Here is a 20,156-nt window from a genome sequence, read left to right as displayed (position 1 = left end):
AACAAATTCCTTCCCAGTTCCCCCTCACTGAGGCTTTAACCAAGACAAAAATCATATACTTTAAGGCCTTGCTTACATTCAGGATTAGCGGGGGATATTTGAACTGATCAATGATAGTGGGCTGTTTACTTTTTTTAATTGTCAGTCCAAGAGATGAATGTTGAGCCCCGGGTTAACCTCCACTAAACCTTGATTTGGACTCTCTCCCAACTTGACTTATCTAGCTATCAAATAATTTTTCCTTCCCAAATTGCCCACGTCGTTAGATGGTTAACTATATCTAGTTACATGCCAACAAGATCTAACTCAGTTGACGAAATTAAGGTTTCATGATTTTATAGGTCATAGGTCTAAACCTCGCTAAGTGCATTTGATGTTATCTGTTGTATAGCAAGAGTCGGTCTAATGCATAGTAGGTGATTATTATAGGTATTATTGAGTAGAATTTGATTATTGTAATAATCTTTGTTAGATATTGATGCCGGCATAAATGATTATACTTGTAATTAATTTATTTCAATTAATAATAATTCATCACTTTCACGTAAAAAAAAAAAACTATATGCAGTTACATATTTATTATTCTTTCTTTTTATTTTTGAAAAATTTCAATTAATCGAACTCAAAATATTCAGTAAATTATTGAATCGAAGCCAATTAATTCAATTTACTTTCCAATAAGCAAGTTTAGTATACTGAACTTTTAATTTTAACTCGTCGATTCGATTTTATAAAAAACACGCTCCTAATCATGTGTAATTGATTTTAAATAAAATTGTTATAAAGATAAGTATAACATTTATTATTTTGGCAGTTTGTAAATTAATTTCGATAAATTAAACCAAGCGAGTGTGTTTTGGTGGATTCCAAACTTGGCGTCGGACGAAGGTCACCTTCTTGAAACAAAACTAAAATAGGGTAAAATTCCAAAGTTAAAAAGTGAAGAAATCGTTCCCAAGAAAGTAACAAATTTAATGTGCACTATAATTTCAGTACGTACAATAGGAGGGGGAGGGGGAGGGAGAGAGTTTGACCTTTTCAAGTTTTCTGGATCTAGGGTTTTCTCCTAATCGTCACAATACACTCGAACACCAGTACCATTACATTCGATTTTAAACCTAGCTCTCGCATTCTGAATAAAAGTGTGGAGACGTCAAGAAAATTCAAGAATTCAACCATCGTCAACGAAAATCAATCTTCGCCGCAATCTTGATTTAAAAACCCTAAATTTCTGTATAGATCCCGTGATTTCATCAGCAACCGATCTTTTTTTTTTTGTTAAATCTGGAAATATCGGACAGATGAATTTCAAAGAGAACTATCGGAGAGAAGGGGGTTTCCAAATTTCTGGACCGATTGGTTGATTGATTTACTGAATGATTGATGTTCCCCAAATTTTACACAACCACATTGAAGTAGTGAATCAATTTGGGAAAGAATTTTGAATTTGTTCGTTAACCCTTTTCCTATTGGAGGGTAAAAGAATGTACCGAAAATTGGTGGCGGTGTACGAAGGGGAGAGGGTGCTCGGTGAGGCGGAGTTGCACCCACCAGATGTCGTTTTGGGGAACGAGCTTAGGGAAATTCGGATATCACACTATTCACCACCCAGTGAGAGGTGTCCGCCGCTTGCCGTGCTTCACACCATAAACGCCACCGGAATATGCTTCAAACTGGAATCTACGGCCAAGAATCAGGACTCGCCGCTTTCTCTTTTGCATGCTACCTGTCTCAGAGATAACAAGGTATTCCACTGCAACTGCATTGCCCACCATAAGCACGGAACACAAAACTGACTGGAAATAATCTCAGTTGATTCAGTTACTTAAGTCTCCCTAACTAATTCGAAACCCTAAATTTCAACTTTTAGACAACACCACGAACCCTACATGGAAAAATGCAAGTTCTAAATTCTAAAGAAATTGTGATTCAAGGAAACTGGAAACATTGCCAGAAAAATAACCGCGGAGAAAGGGACAAGGATTTAGACGTACTTTCTCTGATATATTTAATCTAGTTCATAACGATAATATGCTTGCTAGACTGTTATGACGCCTTTGAAGTGCTAAAAGAGTATTGTTTTGATATTTGTGATGGTTTAAAGGCGTTAATATTGAAGATGTGCTATCTGGAAAAGGTATTTCAATTCTTCTTGGGAGAAAAGCAAGTTAAGCAAACCCTTAAATCTTGGAGAACCTTTTATTCGTTCAGATTTTAAAGTTTCTTGAAGACAAGGAAACAGTTATGGATTCAATTGTATCTGAACTTTTCTGCTTCTAAAATGGTTATTGCGGTGATATTTTTGCCTCTTGTTCAAACTACTTTTACAAGTAAACCTGTATATATGTTTACTGGGATCTATATTGAAGGGTTTGTATCCTGCAAAGTTCTTTATATTCTTATATTTTATTCTAATCCTCCTTTTCATCTGTATTTTCTTTGGAATTGAGTTTCAAAAATTTTGGTTTGAGACTCTTCTCTCTTACATTTGCAGACTGCTGTGGCATCCGTTGGAGGAGGGGAGATTCAATTAGTTGCCATGCATTCTAGGAAGTGTGAAGGGCAATACCCGTGCTTCTGGGGGTTTAATGTGGCATCAAGCCTGTACAATTCCTGCCTTGTCATGCTGAATCTCAGATGTCTTGGCATTGTATTTGATCTTGATGAAACACTCATAGTTGCCAACACAATGCGCTCATTTGAGGATAGGATAGAAGCATTGCAGCGGAAAATAAATTCTGAGTCTGATCCACAGCGTGTTGCTGGCATGTTAGCGGAGGTTAAACGTTATCAGGATGATAAAAGCGTTTTGAAGCAATATGCAGAAAGTGATCAGGTTATTGACAATGGAAAGGTTGTCAAGTCGCAGTCTGAGGTGGTTCCAGCGTTGTCAGAGACTCATCAACCTATTGTTCGCCCACTTATACGACTTCAGGATAGAAATATTATTCTTACTCGCATTAATCCACTGGTGAGTATGTCCATGTTTTCTTTTGCCCCTTTTAATCTTGTCAATTGGGAGTCTCCTGGTATTTAGCTTTATTTGTCCAATTGGCGTCTGGTTTATTTTTCATGGCACCTTGTAAGATTTTCCAGTTAGTGGAAGTAAATGGCAGCTGCGTTACATGTCAGCAGATTTCATGCGGTTGTTCTAGTGATGATCCCAGAAAGCAGAGAGCTGCTTGTGGCAATTAAATCTGAAAAATGATTCATCAAGACTGGTTATTTACTCATGATGTAATATCATATCACATAGGAAGATTCTCTGTATTCTGCAGATACGTGATACAAGTGTTCTTGTGAGGTTAAGACCTGCATGGGAGGATCTCAGAAGTTACTTGACTGCTAGAGGTCGAAAGCGCTTTGAAGTTTTTGTTTGCACAATGGCTGAAAGAGATTATGCTTTAGAAATGTGGAGACTTCTTGACCCTGAATCAAATTTGATAAACTCGAGGGAGCTTTTGGACCGCATTGTGTGTGTCAAGTCTGGTTAGTTTTTATGAGCCGTAGCTGTAACTTCAATTCTCATAGAGTTCATTTGTGATGGTACAGACACTCTTTTGATTTTTGTACAGGCTTAAGGAAATCACTTTTCAACGTTTTCCAAGCTGGAAATTGCCATCCTAAGATGGCATTAGTCATTGATGATCGCTTAAAAGTATGGGATGAGAAAGATCAACCACGAGTCCATGTTGTCCCTGCATTTGCTCCGTATTATGCTCCTCAAGCTGAAGTACTTGCTTTGCACTAACAACCTCTCTGCCTGGAAGAGTTAAATCCAGTCTTTTGCTAACGTAAAATGAAATTGTTTGCCTGTAGGCCAATAACACTGTCCCTGTGCTCTGTGTTGCAAGAAATGTAGCCTGCAATGTCAGAGGTGGTTTCTTTAAGTAAGTTAAATGTTAATGTATTGGTTATTTCTTGTTTCTCAATACTTGATTCAGGTATGTAGTATTGCATCTGACTTGACATATTGAGCACAGAGAATTTGATGATGGTTTGCTGCCACGAATTTCTGGAGTTGCATATGAAGATGATATGAGGGATGTGCCTTCTTCACCTGATGTCAGTAACTACTTGATTTCAGAGGTAAGTCCATGCAACTTTTAGCTGCTCATATCTGTTTGTTTTTGTTGTCTCTCGATTAGTTATTTCGTGTTCAAAATCATCTTGTTGGAAAACTATGTGCCGGCTCATCAAAAATTGCAATGGTGTGGGACATCTTTCCTTTTTTTCATAATCTTCTTGTTGGAAAAATATGATGCTCATAAACTATTGGTATGCCGAGTGACATCTTTCTACTTTTATTGCATAGGATGATCCTTCAGCTTCCAGCGGAAACAAAGATTCCCTTGGTTTTGATGGGATGGCAGATGCTGAAGTGGAAAGGAGACTAAAGGTGAAGTGCCTTATTTTATTGAATTCTTTTGTGCACTGCCAATGTCATAATTTAGAGATTTGTTTTGCTTAGTGAACTCTTTAGTGTAATTTTTCCCTTCGACATTTTCTTCATGCTCTGTTACTGTTCCTTTTCTGTGTTTCAAAATATGTTTGATAAAGTGTCAGCAGAAAATAATAATAGTATAACTCTTGACAATCCGAAAATTCAGGAGGCAACATCTGCATCTTCAACCGTTCCTCTGCCAATTCCTAATTTAGATCCAAGAATCACCCCAGCGCTCCATTATGCAGTACCATCTTCTTCTTTTACAGTTCCACCACAAACAATACACGGCTCAGCAATGTCTTTTCCTGGTCAGCAATTATCTCAAGTGACCACACTTCTCAAACCACCATTAGCTCAGCTTGGACAGGCAGAAACGACCTTGCAAAGTTCTCCTGCAAGGGAAGAGGGTGAAGTGCCAGAATCAGAATTAGATCCCGATACAAGAAGGAGATTGCTGATTTTGCAACACGGTCAAGACATGAGGGAACACCCCCCTTCTGAATCTCAGTTTCCTGCTCGGCCCTCCATGCAAGTGTCTGTACCAAGAGTGCAGCCACGTGGTTGGTTTCCAGTAGAAGAAGAGATGAGCCCGAGGCAACTTAACCAGGTGCCACCACCCAATGCAGAATCTATTCCTATTGACAAAAATCGGGCCCGTCATCCACCTTTTCTTCACAAAGTGGAGCCTCCTATCCCTCCAGGTAGAGTTCTTGAAAACCAGAGGACACAGAAGGAGGTAATTGATTTTTCTGTATCCTGCTTTCTACCATTTTAGTGGATGGAAGTCAGAGTGACTAACATGGTTAACAAGTTTCTCAAACAATATTATGCAGGCACTTCCAAGAGGAGATCAATTAAGGTTAAATCAATCACTGCCTGATTTTCATTCTTTTTCAGGTAAGTCACATAGCCTTGTTATAACTAAAAGGAAACTGCATATACCAAGATATTTAGTTTCATGAGCTTTTATTGGTATCTCCAGAATAAATAGACGCTTTCTAGAAAGATTTTGCATTTGCAGTTGTCAAGCACATCTTAACAGTCGCCACTCTGTAAAGCAATATGGTGTTATAATAGATAGAAAGAAATGATATTTCTTTACAAGTTTATCATCTGCTAGTTTTTATAACAGTTGATTTATCTATCTCATGCCTTTGCCTTCATTTGTGATTCATGTTTAAATTAAATTATCTGATGAAGCCTATGTGCAAAGTTACATCTTTTTCTTCCTCTTTCTCAAAGAGGCCAAAAATCTCTGTCCTTGTAGCCACTTGATTTTCCAAGAGGAGATGTTTCTTACTTGAAACGTATGATTGTTTCTTATTCTCTGTTATATGATATTTGCTTCAATTGAGTCTGGTAGTATATCTCAAATCACTGTCCAAAACAAAGTACTTGTTCAACTTCTGAAGTAGTGCCTTACTTTTGTGTATTTACAATTTTGAAGGTGAAGATGGTTCTGTAAATGAGCCATCTTCAGCAAACAAAGATCTTGATCTTGAAGCTGGTCAAATCGATCCCTATACTGAGACATGTACTGGAGCACTGCAGGATATTGCATTTAAGTGTGGGGCAAAGGTATGTCGGTGCCTTTTGTTTTCTGTTTTGTGGCTCACTTCTTACTCTTCCTAAGATGGTACCTCAAATACCTGTAGGTGGAGTTCAAGCAAGCTCTAGTATCGAGCACAGAACTGCAGTTCTTTGTAGAGGTGGTGTCAGACTTCCCCTTATAGTTTTCCTCCTCTACTAAGAAAGACATAAAATGAGAATAATAATAAATAACTACTGCTTCACCTACTCTCTCTCTGATCTATATATCTGTTTATCTATCTCACTGTTTTTATACGGCTGCCCTGAAGTATTTTTTGAGATTTTTGTCTAGCCAATGAAATTATTTTATCTGTGGTCTTCTGCAGGTTTTGTTTGCAGGCGAGAGAATCGGTGAAGGAGTTGGTAGAACAAGAAGGGAAGCGCAGCGTCAGGCTGCTGAAGGATCTCTTTTGTGTTTAGCTGGTAACATACAAACATCGGCTTCCTGATAGTTGAAATGAATGCGGTGTTGTATAATTCTTTTTGGGAAAGTACATCTATTTAATGCATATACGTGATCTTACTATATAAGATTACCGACTTCTGACTGATTTGCGTGCCCCCTAAAAAGCAAGAAATTAATTGCAAAGGTAAAGCCAACAGTGGAGAGTGGCATGGTGGGTAAGCTTAGAAGTTTTTCCCCCTGGTTCTCCTTTTACTTTTTTGAGGAAGTTATAATTTCTCCTGCAATAAGGAGATTAGGGCTCTCCAGTTCAATTATGACTTCCTTTCCTGAAGGTTCTTGATTAAGTTTCTACATGAATGTCCTTTTCCACCTAAAAGAGTTTGAATGCTTATATCTGCTTCTCTTTGGAACTATGCTGTTTCTGGCTTTAATCTTTTTCTTTCCTCCTGCTTCCCATTGGTTTAGATTGCGTAAAACAGTTTAATGTCTTTTCTTTATTCAGTTTTTTTATTCGTTAAAATAACCTTTCTTTTTCTTCTTGCAAGTATATTGACTGTAGAAAGTGGTATAATTCTGGAATGTTGGTGAGAAAGATCTGCTAGATTTTTATCAATTCTCCTGTAGTTTATAAAATCTTGCAATGATGGAGAGCTGGAAACCTGGGAGCAAAAAGGAGAGAACCAAGCTGGCCACTATCATGTTTTGGCAACATGTCAAATGCCTTTGGCCATGCAAATCTGAGATGATTTTGAGGAACAATTGTTTTACCACAGACCTTGAAATGTTGATAATATTTAGACCGTTGCTCAATTGTGTAGTAACCCGAGGTGAATGTCTCATAGACAAGAAGTATGCATCACCTATTCCGAAGCAGGTTCTGATCTTTAAAGACGGGAGCATGTACTGCATATGAGCTATTGCTATGAGAATCTTCTTTAGAGTTGTAGTTTTAGCAAGAATTTTCCGTTAACAATGCAGATTTGATTCTTCTGGCCATTCTCCAAGCATTTTGCTTCTAGCCGTAGAAATGTGGGAGCACACAGAATGCAACTGACAATGAGTTAATTGTCATTGACGGTCAAGAAGAATGGGATCCACTTACTAACTTACCGAACATGTCCATAATACTACTTGACATTTTTATAGACCAATTCAACTTGGTTCGTGGTATTAAATGGGTAACAATGTGTTGTATGTTATTCCCTCTGCTGAGAAGATGCTGTCATGACCTTTATTAACTTCAAGAAATTTCCCCTGTTTAGTCTTTCAGAATGTGTTGAATTAGAGGATTGTGGAGGTAAATTAAGATTAAGTTCCACGGATGTAGGTCTCCTTTTATCTTTTGGTTGTAATCATCACTAAGCTCTGAGTTGGCCATATTGAAGCTTAATTCTAATTACCTGTTGTGATTTCTTTGATATACTACAAAAAAGGTCATAAACTATATTCTGAATCTGAATTATTAGTTCTGCGATGTCTTTTCTTAGTCAGGATCGAGCTGTAAACTGCCACATCCTCTTTGTGTTTATTTCCTTTGCCTGCTGCAATCTTCTGTTTGCAATTATGAGAGAGAATTATTGCAAGTAAGATGAAAAAGTCCTCAATGAATTAATATGTAGTAATCTGCAAACTGACTGCGAATAAGTTACTTCTGTGGTTCTTGACATACTTAGACCTTGTCATATATATTTAGTATTGGGTTTAGTTGCCAGAGGGGGTATTGGATTGTCATGTTTGCTCTGCATGTGCTTTTGTTCACAGAATAATTTCCACTCAGATGCTTTGGTCATATAAGAACTTGAGGTGGCATTCAAGTTTGAAAAATCTAAGAAATACTGCCCATGACTTCAATTCCAATGGTAATCTTAAGAACTCTATAGCTTTAACAAACCTTTCCAGTGTTAAATGGTTAGATGTAATGTCTACATGGATAAGCCATGTTAAGTTGCAGTTTGACTGCTTATAGTCATCGAGAGTTCGTGGTGTGCGAAATAGAGATCTTTTCGGGCTCAATATTGCAATATATGGAAATAAACTTAACTTTCTATAGAAAGAGGTTGCGGTTATCATGGGAAGGGATGAATGGCAACCCTGACATTTTAGCGCTGCACTTGGTCCTAGCTGTATTTCAGGGAGCACTACAGGTAAGTATATATTTGTTTTCAAGGAATTACTAAGAAAATATATCTAGTGTAATTCTGATATCCAAACTCCTAGAGCGTAAACATGCCTAGGGTGATACTTGCCATTTTCAGCCTTGTGGCCAAATTTAAGTGTCCGTTTGACGCCAGCCCATTCTCCTCCAGCATCTCCCTGCAAGTCCTTCATGAGTAGGTTTCACCATGTTTATGGTGACTATTCTCGTGTTCAGCTTGCTACTCAAGTATAGGATTGCAAGAGCTACCAATGTTACCTACGAATTTGTATTGGTTTAATTGGTGAAACAGGATCAGGGACACAATCCACTTTTTAACTACGAATGTGCTATACAGGGACACTATGCTTAGATTACAGAAAAGTGAGATTTTGCAGTCATTTCATATCATAGTCTTGTCATAGCTTGTAAAGAAATTTTGTATGTAATTTATGATAACACATAGGGAAACTTATAATATATGTTTAAAGGATAATTTTTTATTTGATGTTTTTGGCTCATATTATATGTTTGGCTGCGGCATTAAAGGTGGCGAGATTTGCTTGGTGTTAAGAAATTCTACTAACACATAGCCAAAGTCTTTAGTCGCGAATTAGCTGGCTAAAGTGGCATAGCCTTAAGTGGCTAAGTTTATGTGTGTCTATTGGGTTTTTTCTGATTCAGTGTACAACATATTAAAAGTCAGAGTTCAGTAAAGTTCGCATCATGGCTTCCTGTGCTATTTCTGATTGTTACAATCTGTTTGTTTGTAGATAAATACTTATCGCAGCTTAGGCCTGATTCCAGCCATGTAACTGGGGATGGGAGTAGGTTTGCTAATCAAAAAGATAATGGTGTCCTCAGTGATACCAGTTCTTTCGGACATCAGTCAATGCTCAAGGAGGGGGCTGTACCCTTTTCAGCAGCACCAACACCAAGGATTCTAGATCCACGGATTGAGGCCTCCAAGAAGCCAATGGGTTCCATTTCTGCTCTTAAAGAGTTAGTAAGTATCATAAACTGAAATCAGTCTACTCCATGGCGTTCAATGCCTGTAATTGCAAGGTTTTTGTCCCTCCACCTGCCATTGATTCCATTCACAAACCATTGGTTAACTCTCATTTCTTCAGTGCATGACGGAGGGCCTTGGTGTAGCATTCCAAACTCAACCTCAGTTTTCAGCTAATCCGGGTCAGAAAAATGAAGTCTATGCTCAGGTCAGAAATGGCTCTTCTGTTTTGTTAACAACGGCATACAAAATTGTGTTACTGTTATTACTTATGAACTGTATGAACTTTGCATTTTCTGGTAATCCGCAGTTCAATGCTTAAAAACTTCCAGTTATTCTCAGCTCTTGGAAGTCAATTATTTATGAGAAATTTTCAGTTGAATAATATTTAATGAAACTGAAATCCTCCACTCTTAATTTGTACTAGTTCATATTTATGTATTTGTTGACCAATTAAATTCTGAGATATTCCTTTTATAAGTGTTTTGAACTCTTGTCTCTATTATTCCCTTTGTATTCAGGTTGAAATTAATGGGCAGGTATTGGGCAAGGGAATTGGGCTAACATGGGATGAAGCTAAATCGGAGGTACTATGTTTCCTATAAGCTTCTTCAGTATTTCTTCTTTTCCTCCCCTGCTAACTGTTTCCCATTTACAACCAAGTACATTTCTTAAAGAATCAGAAAAATAAAGGCCAAAATTTTTAGTATTTTGGTTATAACTGAATGTTACAGATTTTATATGTTGATTAGATTTTCTCGATTTTTATTCTATCCATTCTCCTTAGGCTGCTGAAAAGGCTCTTGGAGCCTTGAAATCCATGCTCGGTCAGTTTCCTTACAGGCATCAGGGTTCTCCAAGGTGAGTGGTTTTGCTTCTTGGTGGCATTTGATCATTATGGGACACCTGTGTGTATATGTAATAAAGTGTTATATATTTTAAAAAAATAATATTTTTATTTTTATTATTTTTAATAATAAAAAATTTAATAAGCCGAATGTATTAATGCTTTACAAGAGAAATTAATGTACGTGCGGCATTAATTTACAAGTGAGATTTGAGAATGATCGTGCCTTTCGGTTTAGAGGATGTTTTGGTTAAATTTATTTAAAAGATTCTATGCGCTTATACATCTTGTAAGATAGTTTTGGAGCTTGTAGATATTAGGTCTTATTTAAATAAGCTCTTCAGTTTCGGATAAAATTTAGTAGTGATAGTTATTTTTCAAAAGTTGTGATCAAATCTGAAGGGACTTTTTAAAATTGTAGCAACTCCTCCAAAATCCTTATATGAGTTCTAACATCTCATGTTTAGCTCTTACAATTTTACTTTTTAAAAATTTACCGAAGACTCAATGCCATCTTATAAGTTTTGATTGTGACATGTTTTAAAGAGTTTATTACCTCGCCCACATCTGCCCTTGTTTTTAGTTCGAATTCAGTTCAGTACCTGTACAAAAACTGGACAACATGAAATGTTGATTAGCATTAGCTGTGCAAGATGTGGTTCACTCATCTCTCACTGAACAAATGAATTGCTATCTTTCTGCTGCTGATTTGCATTTGTAGCTTTGTAATACAGCGACGCGGTGTTATTGAATTGTCTTGTTTCAGATCTGCGCAGGGTATGCCAAACAAAAGGGTAAAACAAGAGTTCTCTCGAGTTCCTCAGCGAATGCCGTCATCTGGCAGATATCCAAAGAATGGATCTCCTGTACCATAAGCCTCTGCATCCATTTCCTGATTTTGTTGTATAGCATGAGCCCATAATTCTACAACATACATGACAAATTTTGTAAACGGGAGTCAGCTGAGGATCAAGTCCTGCCAATCGGCTGGTGCTAGCTTTTTGCTTCCTGTAAGAGCTTACTGAAGCAGAACCACTATCGTACTACTAACTGCTGGAAGCCTGAGCAACTGATCACCTCCAATTGAAAGATTTACATCTTTTGCGATCTTCAGGAATTGTTGTGTCTTCATTTTTGGCCCTTAAAAGCATGCCCATTTTAGACGTCATGCCTGCAATGAAGAAGTGGTTTGAATGCTCAAATGAGCAGGCAACTAAAAGGGCAAGCATCGGTTTGTCGCACTGATAAGGGGAATCCCATGACTTCCGATATAGGATGTGCTAACTTTGTCGCCAACCCTCTTTAATCGTTTTCGTTGTTGAGTTGCTGAAATGGAATGAGAGGGATTTTTGGATTAGAAATTTAGGCGGCGATGCATTACGTACAGATCAGATGTATACAGTTTTATTAATGCTATACAGATTTTGTTTCTTGACTAACGATTGATTCTTTGCCTTTTTGTCAAACCACTGGCAAGTGACGCTCAAGTGTGCGGATATATGCGTGATTTGAGGATTGCTACTCCACCGGTAGTGTGATAGGAGGGTGAAAGGATGGGACAGTTGTTTTGGCAAAGGAAAAGAATCAACTGCTCTCTCTAAGCAAACAAGGTGAAATGGATCTGCACTTGCCTCATTGCTTGCAGGCCGTATAATTTATTTCTCTAAAATATTACTTGGCTGTCTTATATCTATACTATTAACAAGGTATGAGCAGAATTTTGGCTTGTTTTTATATTGTTTTACTAAAAGGCCCCCCTCCATTTACATATAAACTAACTATGCACATAGTAGTAGCACTTTATGAATGAATGTTAAAAAATAATATTTATAAATAAATGTACAGATATTATTTTTTATATTTTGCATATATATCAATTGCTAGTAAATGAATATTTGAACCATTTCAATCTGTACAGGTGAAGAGATGGTTTACCCTTGACTCTATATATATATTATTTTCTATTTAGTTCTACATAAAAAGCGCTTAGTAAGTAGTTGGATGAAATTTGATTGAATAAAAATATAACAATAATAATAGTAATAATTGTTAGTTGTTATATATAGCCATTTTCTTCTTGATTGAGGTGTTTCAAATTCAAATTCAGGACAATCTGACCTTGTCCTTGTGAAACAAAAAGTAGGATGAAGATTTGATAATCAAATTTACACATGAAATTACATAGAAACCCTGTCCTCTTCTCTTTTATATTTGCTTGCTTGGTAAACTCAACAAACACCTTCCACTTCAAATATAAAAAATGGAAAAGAAAAATAAGAACATTAGAGAGAGAATCAATTAATAGAAGAAGATGTGATATATTTTCACTTTTCGTTGGATGGTAATTTACACACATCAGTTCGGCGCACACTTAAGACTTACGTATGTATATATATATGCAATATCTTTCCTATATATGCGAGAGAAAGAAAAGCCGGTGTTCCCTGGTGAGAGATGGCATCTTTCGACCATGCGTACAGCATGGACGGCGACGCGTTGCCGCATCCATTTGACGACGGCGGATACGCTGCCTATGGCAATTCCTACACCGCCTCACTCCGCAGCGGCTTGCACCCCAGGGTACGGCGACACTGAGGAGGTGGCAGTGGATCACGTGAATAGCCTTGACCCGTTAGGTTTCAGCTCGAATCCTCAACCATTCGGATCATCCGGTTTGCTTCCGATCTCCAATGGCAATGGCAGTTTGTCTTATAACATCGGGGAAGATTCCGAGGGAATATTCAGCTCGGACGGACCGATCCTTCCGCCTCCTAGTGAGATGCAAGAAGAAGGATTTGCTTTTCGCGAATGGCGGAGGTCAGATTTTAGCTGTATTAGGTTTTTTGGTCTTCGAGGTTTTTGGTCTTTACATGTACAGTCGGATCTGCATTGTACTTGTGTTTCGTGAGTATTTAACTGATGTTCAAGTGGGACTTTTTGTTGGTTGATTTTACTTGATTGGGAATTTCTTTTTACTAGGATTTCAATTTCATCTTTCAGAACCATGACGCAAAATGGATCTGTTGTTCTTATAATGCTTGATTTTGTACTAAGGAGGGAAGTCATGGATAACCCGATTTCCTGTGGATGAATAGTATCGAGGAGGATCGTCCGAGAACAAACATTAAAATCTATTAGGTTGTTCATTGATCAGTTTGCATGACAGCGTTTGACTTGGATTGTTAAGAAAGATGATTTTTGTTAAAGATCTAGCGTGAATCTCGTGTAACACCTTGGTATGGATATAAACGCAATGGTCAGCTGATGACCTCCAATTTTATAAATTCATCAACCACATTCCATGTCCTTTCCTTCTCGGCTCCATGAAATGTGTACATAGGTTATAATTTCACAGAGAGTTGGTAAAATTATTATATTGTAATTGATTATAATTTCAAGAAGGAAGCTGTGGTGATAGCCCTTAGATGGCCTAGTTACAAAGTTGATGGAAATTATTTGATTGTAAACCCAGGATCAGAAAGGTGAGCGCTATCGTAATTGATGATGATTGGAGTCATTTTAAAACTTTGCAGGAAAATGTTAATCGAATAAAGTAGGAAAAGAGAATTCCAGGGGTGGACTACATAAATAATAAGATTAGACTCTATTGAATTTGGTGGAATTACATTATTTTGATTGCTAACTATATATATATATACAGTATGTCTAAGATTGTGGTAAGACTGTTTCCAATGATTTAAACTAGCTTGAAATGTACATAACAAACCTGGTTTAAGTATATGGTTGAATGGCTGAGTCTGGGATAGGTCGATAACCAAATTTCTTCTCACCACTGTGGTTCCTCAATGCAGGCAAAATGCCATTAGGCTGGAGGAGAAGGAGAAGCGGGAAAAGGAAATGCGAAACCAAATCATAGAAGAAGCTGAAGCGTATAAACAAGCTTTTTATGAGAAAAGAAAGCTTAATTTAGAGACTAGCAAGACTAACTACCGAGAGAGAGAAAAGGTTGGATTTCTTAGCATTATGCATTTGATAGAATCCATTTGTTTTAATACCTCTATCGTCGAAGCTAGTAGAACAATCTAATGATTCATTTCTATTTCGAATAGTTATTCGTGGCCAGCCAAGAAAAATTCCATGAAGATGCTGATAAACAGTACTGGAAAGCCATAGCAGAGCTCATTCCTAATGAAGTGCCCAACATTGAGAAGAAGGGAAGGAAGAAGGATCAAGATAAGAAGCCATCTATCACGGTCATCCAAGGGCCCAAACCTGGTAAACCAACTGATCTTTCAAGGATGCGTGGAATATTGGTGAAGCTCAAACACAGCCCCCCAGCTTGCATGTTACCACCCCCACCTGCTCCCGCTAAGGATGGGAAGGATGACAACGATGGGAAAAATGCAAAAAATGCTACGGATGCAACATCTAATGCTGTGAAAGAGGCCGTAGCTGCAGCTGCTATGGACTCTGTTTCGAATGGAACAGCAGCAGAATCTGTTGCCCCAGCTAATGCCCCAACAAGTTGAGATTCTTTGTTGTTGTGTGATTGTTTGATGAACATTCCTTGGTACTGTAATGATCTTTTCTTTTCTTTTTTTGTTTTGACATTATTTGAGCCTGTCAATTGTATTTACCTTCCAGCGCAGAAACTGTTGACACTTAAGTTCCTTATTCCTTTCACCCAGCCTAATTTAGAAATGAAGGTTTGTCGAAGAGAGCATTCACAAATGCCAATGAAATATTTACCAATGAATAATTACATATGCTATGAAAGAATTAAACCAGAATCATGTGTTTGAGGACAGAATACGGGAAGCTCTCAGATCCATGTCTCCATAGTCCATTCTACATATGTACCAAAAATGCCCCCCAGAGGCAGGAAAGATCTAATGCAGATCATTGAGAATTCAATAAACAAGGCATGAGAAATATCATTAGATTGAAGGCCGGTAAAAAATGCCAGCTACATACCATTTTGGAGCTTAAATGCAAATTCGAGGAAGCTGTGGTTCATAGAGGATGAAAACATCATCTTGAAGAGTACTGCATTTCGGGCTCGTCTCATCTTGCGACCACCTGAGTGATTGTGATGGGAACAGAACTCATTTGGTGGCTAGTTGAGGTTTCGGATGACTTATACTTTGATGGTTTACCACTTGCTTCTCGTGAATCTTCGAAGAAACCTGGAGCTGTGAGTTCTTTTTCATTTAGCCGTACATTTTTGGCAAGCATCTGAATGACTTGGCTCATTGCTGGCCTCCTGCTGGCATTTGCTTGAGTGCAGAAGAGGGCCACTTTCATATACCTGAGGACCTCATCCTCCCGGAAGTCCTCAAGTTCTGGGTCAACCAGATCCAGCAGTTTCCCTTCTTCATAAAGCTCCCATGCCTACGAAGCAACCCACTGACATCAGTAAAACAGAGCAAAGGTTAAGAAGCAAAGAAACAAATAACATTAACTAGTGGAGAAAAACCACAAATAAGACTGAATATCAAGATCTAAAAGTTCTGAGTCTTCATTTATCTTTTTGTTGGCAGCAAGCATAAAGTGGTAAATGGTCTAAGTACAGGTCATGAACCTCAAAGAACATTGGGGAGACCATTGCTGGGCCGGGGGATTGGCAATGGGGGATCGAGAGTGATGTTGAATCTAATCTTACACAGATATTACCAAAAAATGGAACTTGGCAATTAAACCGAGCGCTAAAAGTAGTTCATTATCAAGCATAGAAAATTGTTTTAAAGCCCATTGAAAAGTTGATATTTTTATTTTCTTCTCAAATTGTTTCAACCAAATTCCTACATTCATCATATTAAGTTCATTAAACTTGCCTATTTTTGCACCATGCCCAACTACCTTAACCTACAGTAGCTTCCTCCTTTTATCTTTTTTGTGTTGAGCAGGACAAATGAGAGAAATCTATGTTTGGATGAAAGAATAGTCCATGTCAAAAATCATGCCGAAGATTTGAGAGCCTACCATTTGGTCTTGCACTATGCACTATGTCATCCATATGTCCATAATCCTGGGACATGCAAAAGGTAAATATGCATACATGCAATTCCTTACTTAATTCTGGCAAATAAAGTATCCCTTATTTGCATGCAATGGAACGCGTAAGCTTTCAATAACCAGTCATCCACATGCTCACTGACTAGCATCACTTTTAGTGAGATCAAACTCATGGTAGCATTTTAGTTACCCCAAGGTGGATTATATCTAAGGCTATCAAAGAGAATAGAAGATGTTACCCACCCATTCGACTAGCAACTTCTGGCCTCCTCCATAATTGGTGTTTGCACTGCTCTTGCCGCTTACAATTTCAAGTGTTAGAACCCCAAAGCTATACACATCTGCCTTCATAGTTAACTGACCACCTAAGACATACTCAGGTGCCAGGTAACCGCTGCTTGGAACAAACCCAAGGTAAGATTTACAAACATATCTCTGAAGATATAAGCCAAGCTTCAAAATTGAGAAGAGTATCTAACACCATACTACGAGCCATTTTTAACAGAATTGTCCAACAGAATCTGATCCAACTTAAGGCTGAGGTAAGAGCCATTCTATATCATGTAGATGGGGTAGAATCAAGAGAAAGAAAATGATACATACGTTGTTCCTGCTATTCTTGTGCTAATATGAGTAATATCATCAGGAAAAAGTTTAGCTAATCCAAAGTCTCCAATTTTCGGTTGAAAGTCCTTGTCCAGAAGTATGTTACTAGCTTTGATGTCTCTGTGGACAATGTGAGGGACAAGTTCTTCATGAAGATACGCAAGCCCTCTGGCAGTCCCCATGCAAATGACAGACCTCTGTTTCCAGTCCAATTTTATTGACCTCTTTGAACCTGTAAATACATAAAAAAATTTTGTTCAGCAACCATTGAACAACAAAAGATCTTTTAACTTGCTTGAAGCTCCTAAGGACAGTACCAAGATACCTAATAGTGCACGATCAATGCTGTTATTTTCTAAATATTCATACACCAAAATCTGGTTGGGTCCATGGACACAGCAACCAAGCAACTCAACGAGGTTCGGATGTTTGACATTAGATATGGTATCTATCTCAGTCAAAAACTCGCGCACTCCCTGTTTTGACTCAGCAGAAAGTGTCTTTACAGCAACTTCCGTTCCATTTCCAAGAATTCCCTATGCAACACCAGTGGAGTTAATAGAGAGAAACACTATTGCATGAAAGACAGATCAGTACACTAATGGACAATTGGGACCATCAGAAATTAAAATTAATATCCATCAATTTAACAAATCTTTGAGGCGATGTATCACAAGATAGATTACTCCAAAGTCGAGAAATGCTTAAGACACCTACATACCTGATAGTCTAGTGAAAAACAGTACAGAGAGCTGTTTCCACATTCAATACAAGCTCTAATCTACTTCAATATTCTCAATGATAAATGCATAAGTTGTAGAAAGATGATCAATCTGTAACCCATTTTCTGATTAAACTCAATTGTGGAAGCACTCTCATATATATATGTCGTCACAGATGTCTAAATTTAGGTGACACACCAATCATTAGATAATTTGAAGCATGGGTACAAAGTGCTTAAAATTTATTGGACTGGATTTTTTCTCTCATATTGAGCTTTTAGAGCTTAATAAAAGCTCCGTCCCTTCCCACATCATAATTCCAGGAGAAGAGTATGTTGAAGTCCAGTAAAAACAAAACTTGGTTTTAGTCTGTAGCTGCTTTGGGAAAGAATGTAACAGAGATATCAGGTTAAATTGATGATGTAAAGGTCACAAGAACAATGTAGCATTGACTAATACCTTGTAAACTGTACCAAAACCTCCTCGTCCTATTTTGTTACTTCGATGAAAGTTGTTTGTTGCTGCTCTTAATTCATTGTATGAGAAACTTTTTGTCTTTGCACTTAAGGCCCCTGGATAGGGAGGAAAAAAAAAGCATATCAGGACTTAACAACAGAAATATAAGAGTGCATTGCTAACGTAATGACTAAAGCTTATATGATCAGAAGCATCAGTAAAATAATCATTAAGGTCAGCAATGAAGTCCTAAGTTCTGGAAAGTATTTTACCAGTGTATCTATGGTTCCAGAGTTCCAGTATTACATGAAAGATAAATAGGTGAAACATTCAAACCAGTGTGAAGGGAAAACGAAAAACCAGAAAGCAAAAGCACCAAATGCGATAGTACAACTCAATGAAGTGATTACCTTCTTCGACTTGTTTGGGTTGATGAGCCTGCCTATCACTTCTCTTCTGGCGAACAGTGGAGGCCCCAAAGCAGCTACAACCCATGTCTTGTATGGTCCACGACAATAATTAAGTAATCCAACTCAAGTGTTTTTCAATCTGGACAGAAACCAACCACGACATATCCATTTGCCATCACCTTCTTTTCTTATCCATACCCAGGTCACCTTTCTGCTCCCTGCATACAATCAGAACACATGATAACAAGCTAAAGTTTACAATCTTCTAAATCCGTCACGCATATACCCCACAAACAAAGTGCAGTATTGTCTGCTCTTGTGAGTGGAAACGTCAATTAGCTTGTTAAATACTACATAATTAAAGACACAATATCAGTGGTGCGGTAACCAATATGTGAGAGGTGAGATGTAATACTGGGGCAAAATACAATTGTTTGTTATGACGAACCATTTCAGTTTTTACATAATCAACACGTGAATGCGTACATGCTAACCTTAATCTAACAGGATTGCCAGATATATAAAATACTCGTTCGGTAGAAAAAATTTCTTTCTACCACAGCAATCAAAAATCTTAAATAGGTGCAGTCGTATGGATATCTTCAAACAAAGTAAAGCATATTCCTAGAAAACATCACCAGTTGAGATACAAAAGTCAAGTACAAGTCAGCGCATCCACTCAGATCGCCTGATCCTAATTCATACAAATTTTAACACGGACTTCGGCACGCTCAAACAAACTGAGATCCATCAATTAAAAAAATCTAAAATACATCCGACAATTAAACTCGAAAACGTAAAAAACTATAGTACTCACAAACTAATCGGCTGTCAGACGCAATGAAGAGGAAGGAACCGTAAATTAATAAAGCGTTTCGAAAATACCAGCTGGGGAGGTCTTCGAGAAGTCGTCTCACTTCGCGGAGTCGTGGTAGTGGTGGTGGTTGAGATGGCGGTGAAGAAGAATATCGAGCAGAGCGAGGAAGAGTCAGAAGTCATATCTCGCGCGAGAAATTTGCTTTGCGTTCTTACCTTTGTATATCAGTGTGTGCAGTGCGTGAAAATTTTTGATAGCGACTCTTCTTCCTTTTTTACCCCACTTTGGTCTCCAACCTCCTCCCCAGCACAGCACTTCCCTCGCCGAACGTTGCAAAATTTCCACCTGCTCTCCCTCCTTTTTCTTTTTTAATATATTCTCTTTTCCATCTATTCGATGTTTTAAATGTTTATCAACAAAAAATTTTAATAGATTAATTTTAAATTAATTATATAATAAATATAATATATTTACTATATATAATTAAAAAAGATAATTAATTAATGCACTTGCAACTTGATTGTTTGGTTCTACAAAATTTAATTTAAATAAATTTTTTTTTTCGGAATCATCTACTTTTAAAATCGATTTGATTATACGTTATACAAATCATTATCACATTTTATTTAAATTTTTATATTTGATCTAAACTTATGTGGTTTTCTTTATTAAGTTTTGATATGATACACTATTCTTAAAAATAAGAAATTAAAATTTATTGATATCAGAACCACTC

General features: G+C 37.5%; 3 protein-coding genes across 3 annotated transcripts; 2 read left to right on the top strand and 1 right to left on the bottom strand.

Moving 5' to 3' along the window:
- The first annotated feature begins 978 nt into the window (after positions 1–978).
- On the top strand, positions 979–11,872 carry LOC105175498 (RNA polymerase II C-terminal domain phosphatase-like 1). Its single transcript, XM_011097949.3, has 17 exons — positions 979–1,745; positions 2,495–2,971; positions 3,279–3,489; positions 3,576–3,733; positions 3,820–3,890; positions 3,984–4,089; positions 4,316–4,399; positions 4,611–5,183; positions 5,281–5,344; positions 5,895–6,025; positions 6,103–6,156; positions 6,364–6,460; positions 9,351–9,583; positions 9,708–9,794; positions 10,108–10,173; positions 10,374–10,447; positions 11,200–11,872. The coding sequence occupies exons 1-17, from the start codon at positions 1,485–1,487 to the stop codon at positions 11,306–11,308; spliced, it is 2,856 nt and encodes a 951-aa protein (XP_011096251.1). The 5' UTR covers positions 979–1,484; the 3' UTR covers positions 11,309–11,872.
- A 140-nt stretch (positions 11,873–12,012) lies between these two features.
- On the top strand, positions 12,013–15,074 carry LOC105175497 (clathrin light chain 2). The gene is given in 4 exon segments (XM_011097948.3): positions 12,013–12,979; positions 12,981–13,250; positions 14,246–14,399; positions 14,504–15,074. Coding segments are annotated over 4 exon segments (936 nt in total). The 5' UTR covers positions 12,013–12,887; the 3' UTR covers positions 14,924–15,074.
- A 43-nt stretch (positions 15,075–15,117) lies between these two features.
- On the bottom strand, positions 15,118–19,764 carry LOC105175496 (cold-responsive protein kinase 1). Its single transcript, XM_011097946.3, has 7 exons — positions 19,489–19,764; positions 18,604–18,821; positions 18,197–18,309; positions 17,341–17,551; positions 17,013–17,247; positions 16,653–16,803; positions 15,118–15,785 (listed from the first exon to the last, which is right to left on the bottom strand). The coding sequence occupies exons 2-7, from the start codon at positions 18,686–18,688 to the stop codon at positions 15,459–15,461; spliced, it is 1,122 nt and encodes a 373-aa protein (XP_011096248.1). The 5' UTR covers positions 18,689–18,821; positions 19,489–19,764; the 3' UTR covers positions 15,118–15,458.
- Between the last annotated feature and the right edge of the window lie 392 nt (positions 19,765–20,156).

Source organism: Sesamum indicum, linkage group LG12 (genome assembly GCF_026168435.1).
Source record: "Sesamum indicum cultivar Baizhima isolate 11 linkage group LG12, ASM2616843v1, whole genome shotgun sequence".
Classification (NCBI taxonomy): domain Eukaryota; kingdom Viridiplantae; phylum Streptophyta; class Magnoliopsida; order Lamiales; family Pedaliaceae; genus Sesamum; species Sesamum indicum.
This window is presented reverse-complemented; position numbering and strand designations above follow the sequence as displayed.